Below are 16,568 nucleotides of genomic sequence, written 5' to 3'. Positions count from 1 at the left end.
AGTTTTTACAAAAATGTTTTGTGTGATTTTATGAATTTTTCAAAATGTCATTGATGTATATTGTAAAAAAAAACCTAACCTTAGCCTAACCCTACAGTGAACATAGAAAACAATGCAGGGGTCTGTCACAGATTGGGATTCCCCTACATTTCCCATTTCGGCGAGGTACAGAGCTCTGAAGAGAACCAAAAAAAAAAAATACACAACAATGTTTGCTGATGTTTGTGTTGCAGCTGTGACTGCCAAGTGTTTATTTCCCCGCCTGTAGGGTTATTTTGCGCTAAGTGAATGTAATCAGAATGACGTGAATAATAAAAACAAAGTACTCTGTATACCCTGTTGACCTTTGAAGTTGTACAAGGAGATAATAATAGATACAAAGAAATGTTATGCCGTGGTTTGACATTACACAATAGGACAAATGTTGTTGTTTTTTTTGCTACTGTCACGACCACACATATACTGGCTTGTGCTAACATAGCATGGCATTATGGGTTTTTTACCCCCATTATATTGCCAGGGCAAATCACAACCGCTGCAATAATGGGGTCGCAGACTCCTTGCTGAGAGCTTTGTGTTTTCGCCCGCAGAGCCAAAATCTTTGCCCTCATTTTTCCGTATGGTCGGCGCATTTTGGCAGGTCTTCGTTTTGTAGCGATGTTGTCCTTTGGTAGACTTCCACGGTCCCATATTAATATGTTTTGGGCAAAGTTGTACATAATCATCACTGTAGTTCTCAGGCTAAATCTTCTTGTTCGTTGTATTCCCGTATTTGTGATGAATTAGGTTAGATTAGGACTTTATTTCATCCTGTATTCGGGAAATGTCTTGGTTGCAGTAGCAAAACAGATATAAGACACACAAGACATTGTAGACCTAGTTAAAAAAACTGGAGCCACACACAACAAGGTCCACAAGATGGAGACTTATGTGTCTTAAATAGTACTGCAACAACAACAATCTTCTTCAGGGGTGACCAAACCCGGTTCTCAATTCTTGCAGTTTTCCAGACATCCAGATATGTTTGCTCAATCTGATTGGCTGGCAACCAATCCAGGTGTGCCCTGTCTACTACTACAAATGATGAAGTATACCTTTAGTTTTTCACCTGTGGCAATATTTGCTTGCCAATTGTTGCTATTGCCAATCTGTCTTTGTTTATTTGATTGCAGTGGTTAGTTGGTGTTTTTTCTTCTCAGCGTCAAATCCACCGCCCAGTTGTCTTTGAAAAGTTTAACCTACTTACAGCACAGCTGTCGGATGAATAATGGAGGAGAGACAGTTAGTATCAGCGTCTCCATCAGCAGCAAGCCGCCTTTGTTCACTTCTCTCGCCCTCCCTCGAGCTTGGATTTAACGGGATTAGATTGTGTTCCTTGCTTATTTCCGCTCAACTCTACTGTTTTTATTTGTCCTTTGCAATATATCAAAGGAACATTAAAATAAGTATCCTTCCAACTTAACTTAATAACCCTTGTTGTTCCTTGAGATTTAACCAAGTCAAACCTCTTTACATAGTATGTGATACAGTCCCAATCCCATTTAACTCTTTTTTAAAAATGTATTTAAATTATTTATTCAGTCCACATTCCACATGCTCTGTACCAATTTTAACATGTTCGAAAATTCAAGCCTCACAAGCTTCTAGTGAATTTATTTTTTGCAAAAAAAGTCACTTTTCTTCCAAAATGTTATTTTTTGGACCAAAAAGTTGAATTTCTTTCTTATGGCATAACTATTTTAGTTCTGAAACCTTCTTATTCCTATTTCATGACTTGATTGTAACTAAAAATGATATTTTCAATTTGAATTTTGACCAAAAACTTTTCATTCACACACACACACATATACATACATTGTAAACAGAAGGTACCTCATCCCAAAATGTCCCCAAATCAACATTAAATCACCAGATAACCTCAAATCAAGAGAAATGCACTAAAAAAAAATCACAATTCCAAAGTCTTAAATTTTCCCCAAAAATGGCATTTTCTCTGCAAAATTCCATTTACAGTGCAGTCATTTTCCTTTTGATGCAAATATCACTATTTCCTAAAAAAAACATGCATTCATCATCTGAAAATTTCATACCTGGAGTCATTCGTAAGTAGAGGTATGACTGTAGTAGTAGATGTCCACTGTCCAAAGGGTTAGTACCATTGTGTATCAATTTATTTTGCTCTCACTCCTGTTTTTCCAGACTCAACATATTGGTTGCGATTTTAGAGTTTTACAACCATTGGATTGGATAATGTTATTCATCCTGTATTCTGGAAATTTCGTTGTCACTGTAGCAAGAGGGTGAGAATAGACACAGAAAAAGACATTTTAGACATACATAGATAGGTAATAAGTAAGTTAATAAATAAATTGATAAATATATACATGAATAATTAAAACAATACCTCAACTAAATTGAGTTTTAGTCATTGGCTGCGGGCAGAGCGGGGGCGCTCGAGTCTCAGAGAAAGAGAGAGAGAGAAGAGACCGAGAGAGAGATAGAGAGAGAGAGGCCAATGGGTACATACCGGAGGTTACCACAGGACACTGCCGAAACACAACACAACAAAAGCTGACCGCGCTGACTTGGGCTCCGCCATTCCAAAAGCGGATTTATACGCCATCGCCCCCCCTACAAGACGCAATAGCGATTATTTTGAACGTGCCTCCGTCATCGGGCACCGGTTTCGAACCACGATCGCTTTGAGGACTCATTCAACTGCAGCGAAGCGATCGGCGAATGCCACCGAGTGGGAGTCCGGACCTCCGGCCACTTTCGACTCTTTACAAGCGGCCATGGATTGAACGACACGCCGCCGCCACCGCCGGCGTCTTGAGTACATCGAAAAGCCGAATGACGCCGATCTGGACTGGATTTAATTTTTAGCTAGCGATCCAAATCTTCTAGCGGTAGTAGTTTACTCCCCCTTCTTATTTTGCCAAAGGTACGTTTTGGACTTTGTGTGGAAGTCAATACACACCACGTGTGTCGATATTGCAACCCTATTCGCGTTGTTGTGTGTTTGAATGAACTCGAATTCCCGATCGTCACCCACGTTAATTTCCTGGCATTTGTAGTACCGTGAATGTGGAAAAAAAGAGGATAAATAGGTTAAAAGCTTTTGGCAGCAAACGAGGATTTTGTTGGAGGTTGAAAAGTCAAAAGAACAGCACCCATCTATCTATCCCCCCTTTACTGCGACCACTATGAAGATGTGAACTCTTATCTTCTCTCCTACTGCGTCTCATTTTACACTCAATTTTCCCCTTTAAAAAAACCCAGAGGAAGCAAATCCAATAAGAATTCGTGGGGATGTATGAAAGCGTGGATGTCGTGGGTTTGAGTCCCAGTAACGGCTCTTTCCTGAGTATGGACTACTACCACAGACCACCAGGTTTTGAGCCTGAGAAGGGACTTCTATCCAGCGTTGGGGGGCTTCAGAGGCCCTTTGGAGGGTCTCTAGTGTCAGCCAGGCACTGGAGCGGATCTTGCCACTGTAAGTATTGTTGCGACGCAGTGTCCTACTTTTTAACAATTGTATAACTACTGTTATCATGTTTTTAACTTGTCCATCTATAGAACAGGGGGTCTCAAACATGGGGCCCTTGGGCCAATTCTGGCCCACTTTGCATCCCCTATTTGTTATCCAATTGTAAGAACTAATGTTTTCCACAATAAAAATAAGTCTGCAATTACAAAATGTAACTAATTTAAACTTATTGACTGACTGACTGTGATTTTCAGACTAAAACGTGCCTGAAAATAAGCCAAATACCCTAAATTTGACAAAAAAAACTTTAACATTGTGATTTTTTATCATGATTATTTATTCTGCATATAAAACTGTCGAGTTATTTGTCACTGAAGTGCCATTTCCCTAAAAGTATACCAACTACTACTTCAAACACAGAGTACTTCAGATTTAGCAGTATTTACTGTACCACTAGAGTTGTAATTTTCATTTTTTTAGTCACTCTTTGCTAAAATCTGGGTGCGATAAGTTAGGCTCTTAACATAGACCTAATAGGCTTTTTTTGTTTTATTTTGGTGAGGACTTTCTTCAGTTTTTTTGCTGCTGGTGGGGTGGTCGATGGGGGGTTTTGCCTGTAGAGTGTGTGTCTGTGTTTCTTTGTGTGTGACTGGAATGATGAGCATTAAACTGGTCAAAGGTCAAAGGCCAAATGGACACCGACACACATTCACATTTGACGAGCGCTCCAGTGATTTGCAAGCAGTCGCGGTGGGACGGCACTTTGCTTTTGTATGTGTGTGTGCGGGTGTGTGCGTGTTTGGGTGTGATCCAGAGCGGTGACTCACTGACAATTGGGAAGTGACCTACATCTCTCCCTCTCTTTATCCACCTTCTATCTGCTTCTTTCTTTCCTGTGTCAGCTGCCCAGTCATCACTTCTCTGTACAGAATGACCCCTTCTTCTTCTTCTTCTCTTCCCAAGTCCGCAAAAGACACACTCGTACACAAAAGGGGGCGCATGTACACGGCAATATACACACACACACTACGTACATGGATCCCTTCACACTCACAGTTTGCCTGAGAATGTGAGAGTACACTGACTAAGTTTGACCTGAGTGTGCGAAAAGGGAGGAGTTGAATAGTTGCGTGTCGGTGTTTATATCAAATAGGCATTTATTGTGGCTTAACACGGACAACGAATGATAAAAAATATGGATTTTAATGGCTAGTTATGAATTAATTATCCTTAAAAGTCCTCAGTTTTGCTTATCTTTTTTCAATGCCATTGGCTGACATTGGTTTTAAATTCGGGTTGAATTTTTTTTTATGGGCTGGCAAAAAAAAAAAGCGCATCGGACCATGGTGCTTTTTCCTGCAGTTTTAGGAAGACCATTTTTTAAAGAAAAAAATAGCTACTTTTTAGGTAATCAGTTTTAAAGCACTCCAAATTTTGCTTTTGCCATTTGAAAAGAAAAAAATATGACGCACTTGCGCAACATTTTAAGCGTAAACGATGCAAACAGACAAATATTACATCACCATCAGCATAGTTTTCATACATGTATACCAGGAATGTATGTGGTACTAACCTGAATAAAGTGCAAATACAAACCTCAGAAGAATGCTTCACTTTAAAAAAGACTGACAACATCTAGAATAATGAACCATGTGAGACACAAAAAAATACAGCACTTAAAACTACAGCCATTTTGTGCCTTCACTTTCTGGAAATACCCGAAGAATACATTTTTCATTGTTAATTGTGAACTCAATATTAGAAAGGGCATTATTAAGAAAGTGGTAAAAAAAACAAGCTTATTTTGGACATTGTTGGACTTCTCATCAGATATGGGTCAATAAAATAAATAGAAAGAACATTGGACTTCAGACACTGATAACAGTGGAAGACCTGCAGTGTAATGTAAATGTATTGATGAATATGGCTGCATTGTAGTGGATTAGAACTAGCCCATTTCACTCTGCCCTCTCAGTATTCATTCATTTGAGCCTTAAGGGGGCATATTATGACACAAGGGGGATATTGCCTTGTCCATAAAAAGATTCTTTAGGTTTATTCTTTCAAAACATTTATTTTGACCAGCACAAATTAGCCGAATTTATCTTCAAACTAGCTCAGGGATTAGCCCCTTGCGACTAGCTAGCGCTAGCAAATTGCTAATTAACCTGTTATTTAGTACTCAAAAACTATAATATAACCCCAATAATGTTCAACACTATCTTAGTGATTAGCCAATCGGGACTAGCTAGCGCTAGCATCATGCTAGTCACTAATTAACATGTTATTTAGTACTCAAAAACTATAGTATAACCCCAATAATATTAAACACATTAACAACAATGATTGTTTCTAAAGGAATTTTCGAATAAGACAGAGTTTAGCCTCACAACATATTATAAAACAATTTAGCATTGAGGCTTAATATATAGCATCTATTTTGCTTACCGGCACTCAATTTGTGGATTGGCTTGACGACCACAGCTCTTGAAAACATCATAAACGTAAACTTCTTTGTCCTAAAAGGTAAACAACTCGTTAGAAATTAATATAAATCATTATTTTATGGAATATTGCATTATTTTTCATACCCAAAAGCTTGTGCTGCTCATTCTGCTGCTCTCAAAAATGTGGCCAATGTAGATTGAAGCGATGTACTACTTCCTGTTGCCACAAGGGGGACATTTATTCTACCAAAGCATTAAAATTAAATAGACAATCATTCAAAACAAATAATTACAAGCCCACTTTAATGAAACAATTAATCAAAGTGGCAAGATGTAATTCTAAGATCGTTCCCTATCAAATTACTCAATCTAATCGATTAATTGTCCACGGTTAAATTCTGAGATAATTAGGTTTAACACAGAATCACAGGAATTGAGTCTGCGGTTTAAACATTACTTTTTGGTCATGGACCATTAAACACAAAGTTTTTTTGTTGGACTGATTTTACATGCATTTTTCCTGATTCCAGCCACTCCTCTATGATTTATCTGGTTGTATCATGTTAGTAGGAATAATTAAAATAGACTAAATAGTGCTATTTCATTACTTTTGCACTTACAGTATTTAATTTCATCAGAATTTAAACTAATAATTTGCTTATTTTGCAATCCTACACATTGCACAATATGGAAAACCTGACCTTTTGCCTTATCCTTGTAAAAGAACAGTAAAAAAAATACCTCAATGCTAATGAAGCAATATACAATCACAACTCTGTTTAGTATCCAACAAGTTTCTCATCCAATAAAATAAAAAGCCACAAATTGAATGTCAATTCCTGTGAGTCTTAACTCACTACAGTTAATAAATACTTGATTTTGTTGCAAGTAACCACAAGAACTTGAAAAATGTTATCTAAGCTAGCATGCCTAGCGCTTCATTAGCGTTCATGCGTTCACTCAGTGCCTCATTTGACCTTTTTTGACCTCTCTTTAATTCTAATTCCTGTCTTTCGCTGCCCTACAACTCAAGTGCATCATCTGTACACCCCCATTTAATCACCTGATGATCCCTTTTACCTGCCTTCACAAGCGCACTATACTTACCCATTATCTTTGCTTCAGTTTGAGATAATCTCACGCACTGTTTAATCTTACTTTTCCAGGAAACCACTGTAGATTTGTTCTGACTCGTATCTCTGCCCTTTGCTTTCATTCACCCACTACCTCAAGAGAGTTTTGCTCAATTTCTCATTTTTTTCCATTTTTTACACACAATAAATTCTTATTTTGTATTATTTTACATTATTTGACCCAGTAAACACAATTTAAATGTCTAATATTTCAACAATAAACCAATAATGTAACAAAAACTGACATGGAATAAAATAATTATACTATAAGTGAACCTTAGTGTCAATCTTAGCATTATGTGTCACTTTGCTAGTCTTTTAGGCTTTAAAATTGACCAAAACTTGTAGTTTTTGCTAAAATTTGTGATTTTTATACATGTGTGCATCACTGTAATTGTGCCAAAGTGGCTTTTGAGCCAAATTTCTGGCCTAAAGTAGCATATTTGAGGTTATTTGGCCCAATAAACACAATTTAAATGTCTAATATTTGAACTAAAAGCCAATAATGTAACAATAACAGATACGGAATAATTGAATTACACTATAAGTGAACCTTAGTGTCAATGTTAGCATTGTAAGAGTCTTTTAGACTTTAAAACTGATGTAATCTGACCGAAACTTGTTGTTTTTGCTATAATTTGTGTTTTTATACATGTTTGCATCACTGTAATTATGCCAAAGTGGCTTTAGGTCTGAATTCCTGGCCTAAAGTAGCAGATTTTATGAAGACTGCACATCATTTGTAATCTTTTCCATAGTGTACCATAGCAAAAGAAGTATAAATATGAATGAAGTGTCAGTTGGGAAGATAAGGGTAATTAGGATGTGGATTTGAGGATATGAAGAGTCCCTTTTTTCCCCTGTGTTGATCCTTCCTTGTTGAAAGAGAGAACATCAATGAAGGGAAAGCTCAATCGCTCTATAGTGGAATGTCTGGTATGGTTACCAAGGTAGGGGGTAGGGTAGGGTGAGGGTAGGGATAAGGGGGGAGTTGGTATGTGTGTGGAAGTGTGTTAGGTTAGAGGTTAGTGGAGGCACAGGGAAAAGGGGGAGAAGAAAAGGGATTGTGTTTTTAATCTGGAGGGTCACGACCTGAGAATGTGTCACACTCTATCATTGCCATGTCTCTGAACAAAGGCAAAAAAAGGCCCACAGAGGCTCCAGACAAATTGTTGGGAAGGAAAAGTTTTAAACTACAGCTCAGGTAATGATAGCCAGTTTTTGGGGCATTTTGAGCCTAAAAAAACCTGTGAAACGTGCCAAAATATCATTTTATGCCTTTTAATCACGTAAAATCTGCAGTAAAATACTAATCAAATAATAATACACAACAAATAAGAAAAACTGAGGTTGTCCATCCACATAAAAGCATTATTTAAACAAACAAACAGAAATATATAACCTTCCTACCATTCCTCATCCATTTATTTCAGAGCATCCTTGTACTACAAAATGTACACACATGGTGCTCTTGTCCAACTCTTTAGCAATGTCACACATTTTATCCCCCCCCCCCTCCTTAACGGCCAACCTCACCTCATAAATGATATCTTTTAATAGGGCCATCGTTTTATGAGGTGCCATATTAGAGATTTATAGAGGTCTCACATTCAACTGACATGATTGAGGGGCAGCATAGATCAATCATTCCACTTTCTGACTGCCCATGTTTAAGTTAAAACATTATTTCTCATAAGAGTGCTGAATTGTTTGGTTGACAAAAGGCATGTGGCTAATTAGGTTACATTTTGACATGACTGTAAAATCTGTGATCACTTTAAATTGAAAATACCTTTTGGTTTTTAATCAATTTTTGGCTTTAAATCTGCCTCCATCAGGATCTAGATCAGGGATGGGCAAACTACGGCCCGCGGGCCACATCCGGCCCGGGAGGCCTTTGAATCCGGCCCGCCGACTTTGTCCAATTCATGTTTTTTCCCCAAGATGGCGCCATCACGGAAAAGCCAGTGGCAGTAGCTCTGTCCACTCTTATTTGTTTTTTGTGTTTTACAGCCTCTCTATCTTTTTTTTTAAATGACATTTTAATATTTCTTAATACATTATTTTTTACTTTACTTTGTACTTTATACTTTTTACTTGAATGATGAGTGATGAGTATTTTAATACTTTAGTCATTTTTTCTGTTTCTGTTTCATATGTACTGTTAACGGATGCACTTTTTTATATGTATCGTATCTTGTGCTGACCCCGCCCATCTGTCACATTTTTAAAGTCAAAATGGCCCCCGGGCTGAAAAATTTGCCCATCCCTGATCTAGATCCTAAATCCAAACCAGTGCGTTTAGCTAGCTCCACACCACAATGATTTTCTGACCCATTTTCCCGTCAAAACCATCAGACCTGAAACCGAACTACTTGTAAACATAGCCTAGCTGTGGTCACCTTAAAACAGATTTCCCCAATTGCTAACGAAATTATATCCTAAGTAAGTTACGAAGCAATCGGTGAATCGTCTGCTGACAAACAAAAAAACAAATGTAATTGAATGGGTGTCGCAGTAAATTTTTGTTCTCTTCTGGCAGCGATAGAAACTGAAAGCACGAGTTCTGGAGAAGATTTGCTGGTCACAACACCCCCGTCTCCACCACCTCCGCCACGGATCTACAAGCCCTGCTTTGTATGTCAGGATAAATCTTCAGGATACCACTACGGAGTCAGCGCATGTGAGGGCTGCAAGGTACGCTAACTCTGCACAACAATCAAGACATCCCATATTTTCTCACATATAAGCCATATTTGATCAAGGGTGCGGCTTATATGTGCATAAATTAGACTCGACATGCACGAAACTGTAAGGTGACAAAGACAAAATGCTATAATGCAAGACAATGCGGGCGATGTGGTCTTTTATTTGAAAATAAAGAAAAGAGAAACAGATAAAACGATAGACAAAATGTAATTTGACGTCTATGAGTGAAATTCTAGAAAAAAATAAACCGTATATAGCATAAAATGTGAAAAAACTCACTAGTTTCCTGCCATTGCTCGCTCAGGGTGTCGCCATCTTACCTAGGAATGACAAACTAGACCGCTATATACATACTTTCTGGTTGTACTGGTCACATGACTACTTTTTAAATTTGTATACGTGTAGGCAACATTGCACAATCCAGCAGACGATCCTTTTGATTAATACAGTATCTCAGAAATACAATGTACGATCATTTTTCCTTAAGATTTTCCCTTCAAAATAACATATTTGTACTCCCTATTAAAACCAAGAACATGGAAGTGAAAATTGTGAATCAGGGGGCGGCTTATACGAGGGAAATTGTACAATTCAATGATTTTAAGGCAATTGCTTATACGCGGAGGCGACTAATATGCAAGAAAATACAGTTTACTCTGAAGAAAAAAAACAAAAACAACTACAAAAACAGAAACGCTGCAGCAAGGCAAGATTTTAAGCCAATTTTAAGGGTACGACTTATACAGAGATGAGGCTAATATGTGAGTAAATATGGTATATTCTCTAGAAGTAAAACAACAACTACTACAACAAGAGTACTGCTGTGGTGAGGCAAAACTGCGGGAAGTCTCACACAGAGTTTGGTTGAGTCAACGGGGTGTTTGCATAATGTGTCAGGGTGGAGGCCGTGACCTTTACACCTCCCCTAGAATCGCTAATCCGTTTAGCTTGACCTAATCCAATAGACACACGCACAGTCTTTACATGCAATTTGTATTTACTTTTATAGACCTTTCAGAGTTTCTGTCGCTTTTAGGTCACGCTTGATCCTGTCTTATCACCTTTAAAGATGTCCAAAAAGAAAAATACACTTCACTTTTTCAGTTATAAAGATATTACAGGCTTATTTTTTTGTGTGTACTTTGTAAAAACTGCTATATTCTGCCCTATCTGTTTTTAGGGGTTCTTTCGGAGGAGCATCCAGAAAAACATGGCCTACACTTGTCATCGAGACAAAGTTTGCGTCATCAATAAAGTGACAAGGAACCGATGTCAATCCTGTCGTCTGCAGAAATGTTTCGAAGTTGGAATGTCAAAGGAGTGTGAGTTTAACGCTACATGTCGTTTTGACTAATTCATTCTTAGCGCTTTCTTTTAGCAACGTTGGCGGCGCCAGACTGCCATTTTTGACTGGGAGGGGCCATAAAGACAAAATGGATTGCGTGCTTAGACAATAATACAGTCAGGCTTTTCTGATTGGACGTCTGTTGTTGTAAATCGTTATGGGAGGCCAAAAATAATCAATTCTACTTGATTCATTTTAAGATGATTCAAATTAAATATGTATGACTTTTTTTAAAAGGACATTTTAGTATTGTTATTTTATTTTTACTTATACATTTGTGCTAATAATTTAGCTTTTCCATTTTGCGTCATATAGGATAAACTTGGATGACCTCAAATTTGATTTCCGCTTATCTGGACTGGTCTTTTTTTATAGGAAAAAATATTCCCTTGATATTAATGTGTTAAAATAAAAAAAATGCCAAAACTGAAAAATGTAACATTTGTAGTTTTGTAGTAAAATACTGTATATATACTCTAGTTGGGAGTATAGTTCAGCTAAACCATTTTATTGACTTTTGTTGCTCTCTAGTGGCATTCTTTAGTAAATGCACTCATCTTCTGCAATTTTCTATCTATTTATGACAAATAATAATTGATTTTTTACCCAAAAGGTCTGTCGTCTTAAGCAATTTGAAAAAAAATCATATACAAATAATATTCCAATATGAATTGTTTACCAAAATTAGGCTCCCAAAACACTACACTAATATTCCAATAATAAATGACTATTATTGTCATTTCAAAGGCAGAAATATTGTACTAAAAATTCCTCAAGAGAAATATTTCTCATCAGTACATATAGATGGAAGTATAATATTATTTTAACTTACTAAGACTCTACTTGTGTACTCCAGTGGTCCGAAACGACCGGACAAAGAAGAAGAAGGAAGACAAGAGGCCAATGGAGGTGGAGATCTACGTCTTGTCGGCAGAAACGGAGCAGATGATTGAGCGAGTTCGCTGTGCCCACCAAAACACGTTTCCTTCTCTGGGTCAACTGGGAAAATACACCACGGTACTAAAACTAACTTACAGTCGTACCTCTACTTACAAAATTAATTGGTTCTAGAACTTTTTATGTAAGTAGAGGTGTGCTTTATATGTAAATCTCTTAATGTGTTCCACAGTCACACAACTACCAACTAAACTCTTTCAAATTAGTCAAAGTTCCCCAATTTTGAATGAAAAATGTGAGGAAAAACACAAATATAAGAAAAAAATATAAGGAAATTGTTTATTAATGTCTTAAAATTATAAAAAGTATATGAAAATATCCCATGCACTGCTGAAATAGTTATTATGGGAGACGTAATACTCATATTTGTCCACCAGATGGTAGCTAGAGCATGTTCTACTTGGGCTGAAAGCCGTACACTTTGTAGTACATTTTAGAATTTTACGTGTGCCCTAAGTGTGTGTGAAAATGTGTATTTGTATGATTTTTAATTTAAAACCGAGGTGGACAGGTATGTAAGAGAGAGAATCTTGAAACATGGATAATGGTTGTTGTGAGACAATAAAAAAAAATCTGTAACCTGAAAATGTTGTAAGTAGAGGTATGACTATACTTGGAATATCTAGCGGAAATGTTATTGAGCGTTTGTTTTTGTTTCTGTCAAGTAAAAATAATGTTGACGCCCCCTTTTTTCCCGTCCATAGAGCAACAGCGCCGAGCACCGCGTCCCCCTGGATGTCAACTTGTGGGACAAGTTTAGCGAACTGTCCACCAAATGCATTATAAAGACGGTGGAGTTCGCCAAGCATCTTCCCGGCTTCACCACGCTAAGCATTGCCGATCAGATCACCCTCCTCAAAGCTGCCTGTCTTGACATACTGGTCTGTTTTTTTTGCATCTAAATACCTCAATTCCGAGATTTTTTTATGCTAAACAAGTGGGCCTGCTTTATTTCAGATTCTGAGGATTTGCACGCGGTACACCCCAGACCAAGACACCATGACCTTCTCGGATGGTCTGACTCTCAATCGCACGCAGATGCACAACGCCGGGTTTGGACCACTCACAGACCTGGTGTTCTCTTTCGCTAACCAGCTACTCCCGTTAGAAATGGATGACGCGGAAACGGGATTACTTAGCGCCATCTGCTTGCTCTGTGGAGGTATTGTAGTTTTTGAAATGAGACTGTCCATCATGTGTATAGCGTACTGTATGTTTGTGTTTGTTGTGTTTCTATTGAGGTTAGCTTTTGTGACACTGTGTTTTCCAAAGTGGCCCTGAACGCAACTCCTGTTGTTGAAAAAGTGTCAAAAAATATTACGTTAATGTTTGTGAAGTTGTGATTTCCGAGGTGGCCCTAAACGCACCTTGTTGTTAAAAAAGTTTGTCAAAAATACGACCTTCGCGTTTGTGAAGTTGTGATTTCTGAGGTGGCCCTAAACGCACATTGTTGTTAAAAAGGTTTGTCAAACAATACGACGTTAGTGTTTGTGAAGTTGTGATTTCCGAGGTAGCCCTAAACGCACCTTGTTGTTAAAAAAGTTTGTCAAAAAATACGACGTTAGCGTTTGTGAAGTTGTGATTTCCGAGGTGGCCCTGAACGCACCTCTTGTTGTTAAAATGTTTCGTAAAAAAATACAGTTTGTGCAAGCCACAACTAAAGGAAAATAATTTTCTGATTTGCTTTTTAAAATGTACGCAACACTGTCGTGGATGATAGTGTTTGCGGTCGTGAAATTGAAATTATTTGGACATAAAAATGTCGTCATGGGCAATTAAATATATGAAGCATTAGTATTGAAAATAGGGGGTAATAATGTGTGTGTATTTTTCCTTGGGCATTTTCATGTTAAAAAGTTACATAACTTTATAAAAAATTAAAAAATTGTTTGTCCACAGATCGTCAAGATCTGGAGGAGTCAGATAAAGTGGATGTTCTTCAAGAGCCGATGCTGGAAGCTCTGAAGGTTTGACATCTCATATATATATTCTGCAGCCATGTTTTGTTTTTCATTTTAAACATTTTAAAGCCCATTTATTTTGTTCTAACCCACAGCTCTACGTCCGGAGAAGGAGGCCTGACAAACCTTGCATGTTCCCCAAAATCCTCATGAAGATTACAGACCTTAGAAGCATCAGTGTCAAAGGTGAGGATCAGTAAAGTCATCTACAGTAATCCCTCAAATATCACAGTTAATGTACAACAAATTAACAACAACAAAATAATTGAAAAATCACCAAATAGGGTCACCCCTATAATAACTAACTGTGGATTTTCACATTTTTATGAACTTTAAAAAACATTTTAAATAATAAATAGCAGAAAAAAATGTAAATAAGTGAATTAGAGGGAAGACTGTGAAACAACAAAATGGCTTAATGTTTTTTTCCAATGCTTTTTTTTTTGCATTTTTCCTAATTTAGGAGCTGAACGAGTAATCACCCTGAAAATGGAGATCCCCGGTTCCATGCCTCCACTCATCCAGGAAATGTTGGAGAACTCTGAAGGACTTGAAGGCCAAGGTGCTGGGGGAGGGAAGGGTAAAGACAAAGGTGGAAATGACCAGGAAAAGCAAGCAAATTCCGCCATCCCATCCCCCATGTCGGTACCCTCACCCGGTCGGAGTACCCCAGTTCGATCCCCGAGCCCATGAACTTCTTCCCTATAGGCACTGGACCTCGACTTTGCACACGATTTGTCGGAATGCGGTACAAGCGAACGCAACATCCACGTGGGCTCGTCTCTACCATATTTTGGGGGGCGGAGTCTGAAGGATTTAAACTTCAGTGGCGGCGCGAATGTGCACAAAAAACTGATTTTGGCGGAATTATGGAATTATCACATTGTCAAGGCTGAATTTTTTGTCGCATTGTATGTAGGTGACACAAAGTGGTTAGCGTATCCGCTACGCAGATCTAAGAGCGGCGGTTCAATCCCTGGTGGGTTCCGAACTGCCTGTGTGGGTTCATATTACGTCCCAAAAAACATGTGTGGTGAATTGTTCTTAAGTATGTGCGAATGGTTGTTGGTTTTATTTTTATGATTTGTGATTGGCTGGTTCAAAGCTGGCTCCAGCACCCCTGAAATCCTTGTGAGGATGAGCGGAATGGAAAGTGAATGAGTGAATGCATTATTTTTAAAATAGGATTTGAGTTTTAACCCTTTCACTATTGTAGGTTGTTTAGAAAAAGACATATTGGCCATCATTATTGGATAGGTATTTTGATTCGATTTTTTAAATTCATAATAACAGCTAAATTAAGGACTTTGAATTGGATGAAAAATAGAAATATACTGGTCAAGGCCCCCACTTTTTATGGTTTTTAACATGTTGCATGGCATTTTGGTGCTCAGACGTTTGGTCGCCGGTCTTTTGGTCGCCGGTGTTTTGGTCGCTAGTCTTTTGGTCACCGGTCTTTTGGTCAACGGTCTTTTGGTCAACGGTCTTTTGGTCAACGGTCTTTTGGTCAACGGTCTTTTGGTCGCCGGTCAAATGGTGACAAAGAGTTTACTGTTGAAACCAGCTTTCAAAATTATATTCATGATGGAGTTTAATATCTAAGAGAGAGAGAGTTTAATGTGTAAGTACTGTTTAAAATCCAAGTACTGTTTAAAATCCAAGTACTGTTTAATATGTAAGTACTGTTTAATATCTAAGTACTGTTGAAAACAGTAGATATTTAGATATTAAACTCTCTCTCATGAATACAATTTTGAGAGCTGGTTTCAACAGTACTTAGATATTAAACAGTACTTAGATATTAAACAGTACTTGGATATTAAACAGTACTTGGATATTAAACAGTACTTGGATATTAAACAGTACTTATATATTAAACTCTCTCTCTTAGATATAAAAACCTCTCATGAATATAATTTTGAGAGCTGCTTTCAACAGTTAACTTTCTGTCACCATTTGACCGGCGACCAAATGTCCGGTCACGGCCATTTTAAACTGTGACAACTGAACATAAATGCTCATCTTTTAATTCCATTGACGTAACCAGACATCCATAGATTGGACGTTTCACACCGTCACTGTCAGTCCAATGGATGCATCCACTCTAAGAGTTTTTAAAAAAAAAATCTATTGCTTCATAAAAGGGTTATACACCATATTTTTGTAAAAACAAAAAAAAAAACGTATACATTATTTTGCTTTGTGTGTGAATAAAAACTAGTTAAGTCCTCTTGACTTATCAACAAATGGACACATTTAATGAAGGACTCTGTCTATAGAAGCTTATTATTCCCCTTATGCATTTTTCCCCTTGAAAAGCCATGCGTATTATGCAAAATCAGTGTTTTTTTTGTATATCAAAGATACTGTGACAGACTGACAAAACATATTTTCTTAAACCTAAGTATATGTACATAAACATTATATATATATCACCCCCCCCCCTAAGCAACACTGTCAAGTTCTTCCTCCTCCCACTACCCATCAATATATCTTTTTTCCCAGCTCCAGCACCCCCAATACACA

General features: G+C 37.7%; 1 protein-coding gene and 1 long non-coding RNA gene across 2 annotated transcripts; one reads left to right on the top strand and one right to left on the bottom strand.

Moving 5' to 3' along the window:
- Positions 1 to 422: 422 nt before the first annotated feature.
- LOC144208739 (uncharacterized) lies at positions 423 to 6,134 on the bottom strand. Its single transcript, XR_013328913.1, has 3 exons — positions 6,082 to 6,134; positions 5,939 to 6,009; positions 423 to 2,287 (listed from the first exon to the last, which is right to left on the bottom strand). It is a non-coding gene; the product is annotated as an uncharacterized LOC144208739 (long non-coding RNA).
- On the top strand, positions 2,518 to 15,656 carry LOC144208738 (retinoic acid receptor alpha-B-like). The gene is made up of 9 exons (XM_077734742.1): positions 2,518 to 3,496; positions 9,613 to 9,767; positions 10,960 to 11,101; positions 11,981 to 12,141; positions 12,786 to 12,962; positions 13,039 to 13,243; positions 13,981 to 14,048; positions 14,138 to 14,228; positions 14,506 to 15,656. Exons 1-9 carry the CDS (start codon positions 3,313 to 3,315, stop codon positions 14,733 to 14,735), a joined length of 1,413 nt encoding a protein of 470 aa, XP_077590868.1. The 5' UTR covers positions 2,518 to 3,312; the 3' UTR covers positions 14,736 to 15,656.
- Positions 15,657 to 16,568: the final 912 nt, after the last annotated feature.

Source organism: Stigmatopora nigra, chromosome 15 (genome assembly GCF_051989575.1).
Source record: "Stigmatopora nigra isolate UIUO_SnigA chromosome 15, RoL_Snig_1.1, whole genome shotgun sequence".
NCBI lineage: Eukaryota > Metazoa > Chordata > Actinopteri > Syngnathiformes > Syngnathidae > Stigmatopora > Stigmatopora nigra.
The sequence above is the reverse complement of the archived record's forward strand: the minus strand, read 5'-3'. Positions and strand labels throughout refer to the sequence as shown.

Excerpts from the sequence above, each read along its gene's own strand:
- LOC144208738 (XM_077734742.1), top strand. The coding sequence starts at position 3,313 with ATGTATGAAAGCGTGGATGTCGTGGGTTTGAGTCCCAGTAACGGCTCT. Across the intron at positions 11,102-11,980 it reads AGTTGGAATGTCAAAGGAGT|TGGTCCGAAACGACCGGACA; the intron begins GTGAGTTTAACG and ends TGTGTACTCCAG. Across the intron at positions 12,963-13,038 it reads CTGCCTGTCTTGACATACTG|ATTCTGAGGATTTGCACGCG; the intron begins GTCTGTTTTTTT and ends GCTTTATTTCAG.